At 40.9% G+C, this 1336-nt stretch overlaps 1 protein-coding gene across 1 annotated transcript; it reads left to right on the top strand.

The window, feature by feature from the left end:
* Positions 1–368: 368 nt before the first annotated feature.
* LOC120859541 (zinc finger protein 280B-like) lies at positions 369–1330 on the top strand (the record flags this gene model as incomplete). Its single annotated transcript, XM_040235615.1, has 1 exon — positions 369–1330. A coding segment is annotated over exon 1 (962 nt), but the record flags the coding sequence as incomplete, so codon positions are not given.
* Between the last annotated feature and the right edge of the window lie 6 nt (positions 1331–1336).

The raw sequence follows: 1336 nt of genomic DNA, 5'->3' as shown, positions 1-1336 counted from the left end.
GTAAAACTACTCGTACGTTACATGTGATTTCACCTGATGATCAGTAGTGATGGTGTATTTTTTTTTTCTTTCTTTTTTTAAACAGAAGAGATCAAGGTAATCCTGGGAGAAAGCTATGATTCTAGCGTGATGTAGACTTCTGGTCATAGGTTTTTCAGCTGTCATCCAGTCTCTTTGACACTCAGTGTCTTTGTCTGTAAGATAAGGGTGTTTATAACTAACCCTAGAGTTTTGGAGATGATCAAATTGCACATTTTTTCTGTACGTAACTAATACGTAGTATGTTTATACTTAGGTGGCAGTTTGTATAAAGGAAGCGCTGGGACTTGTGGCCGCACCCTGTAAGAATGAAAAAGTGTATTAACAATATGGAACCACCATGTATGTTACGTGAAGAAGAACAAGAGCCAGAACTACGGAAGAGCGAGGGAGAAACCAAACAAGTAGATGATGATGATGATGAAGTGATCTTGGTTGGAGTGGAAGATGTAAATGAAGATGCTGATGTGATCTTTGTTGGGATGACCTCAGCTTCAAAACCAATCGTTTCAAACATACTGAACAGAGTCACCCCAGGTTCTTGGTCAAGGAGAAAAAGGTATGGTCACGTCAGGAAAGGTAACGCTCACAAATTACAGCCTGTTAGTCATGTGACTCCTACATCAGAAGCAAAGAGTGTCTTGCGGGTTTCTGACTCTGAATCAAGATCAACAGGTAGTCCTGTTATTACTGAACCTTTGTCTCAAGCTGATGATAAAAATATTTCTCCACAAATAGCACCTAATAGCTTCTCAAAGGAGTTATGTTCTTCTTTGATTACCTTCACAAGTTCATTGCAGCATCCAGCAGCAACAGCAGTTTCTGCAGGAGATATGAATAAAAGTCCTCATGGATCAAAGCGAGTTTTCACTTCGGAAACAAAGAGCACAAATCCCAAAAGGCCTAAACTCAGCGATGGCATGATAGGGGAACATTCTTTAGGATTTTCCCCTTCAGGTATTGTTCATCCAGTGACTACTCAGCAAAGCACACCAGACCATGTTCATGCCTCACTAAGCCATGTTCAGCATGGAGAACCTTGTCCAACACCTTTGGCAAAGGACAATGTTCATTGCAAGCCTGTAAGACCTTTAGGGGAAAATGGACTGACAAAAACTGATTTTCCAAGTTTAGCAAGTCCAAACAAGATTGTTGATCCCACAGGAGGAAATCTGATTGTGTTACTTCGTGACTTCTACTATGGAGAGCATATAGGGGTTGGGCAGCCAGAACCGAAGACTCACACAGCTTTTAAATGCCTCAGCTGCCGGAAAGTTCTAAGAAATGTCAAGTTTAT

The sequence above is a fragment of the Oryx dammah genome, unplaced genomic scaffold, assembly GCF_014754425.2.
Source record: "Oryx dammah isolate SB20612 unplaced genomic scaffold, SCBI_Odam_1.1 HiC_scaffold_1496, whole genome shotgun sequence".
Classification (NCBI taxonomy): Eukaryota; Metazoa; Chordata; class Mammalia; order Artiodactyla; family Bovidae; genus Oryx; species Oryx dammah.
This window is presented reverse-complemented; position numbering and strand designations above follow the sequence as displayed.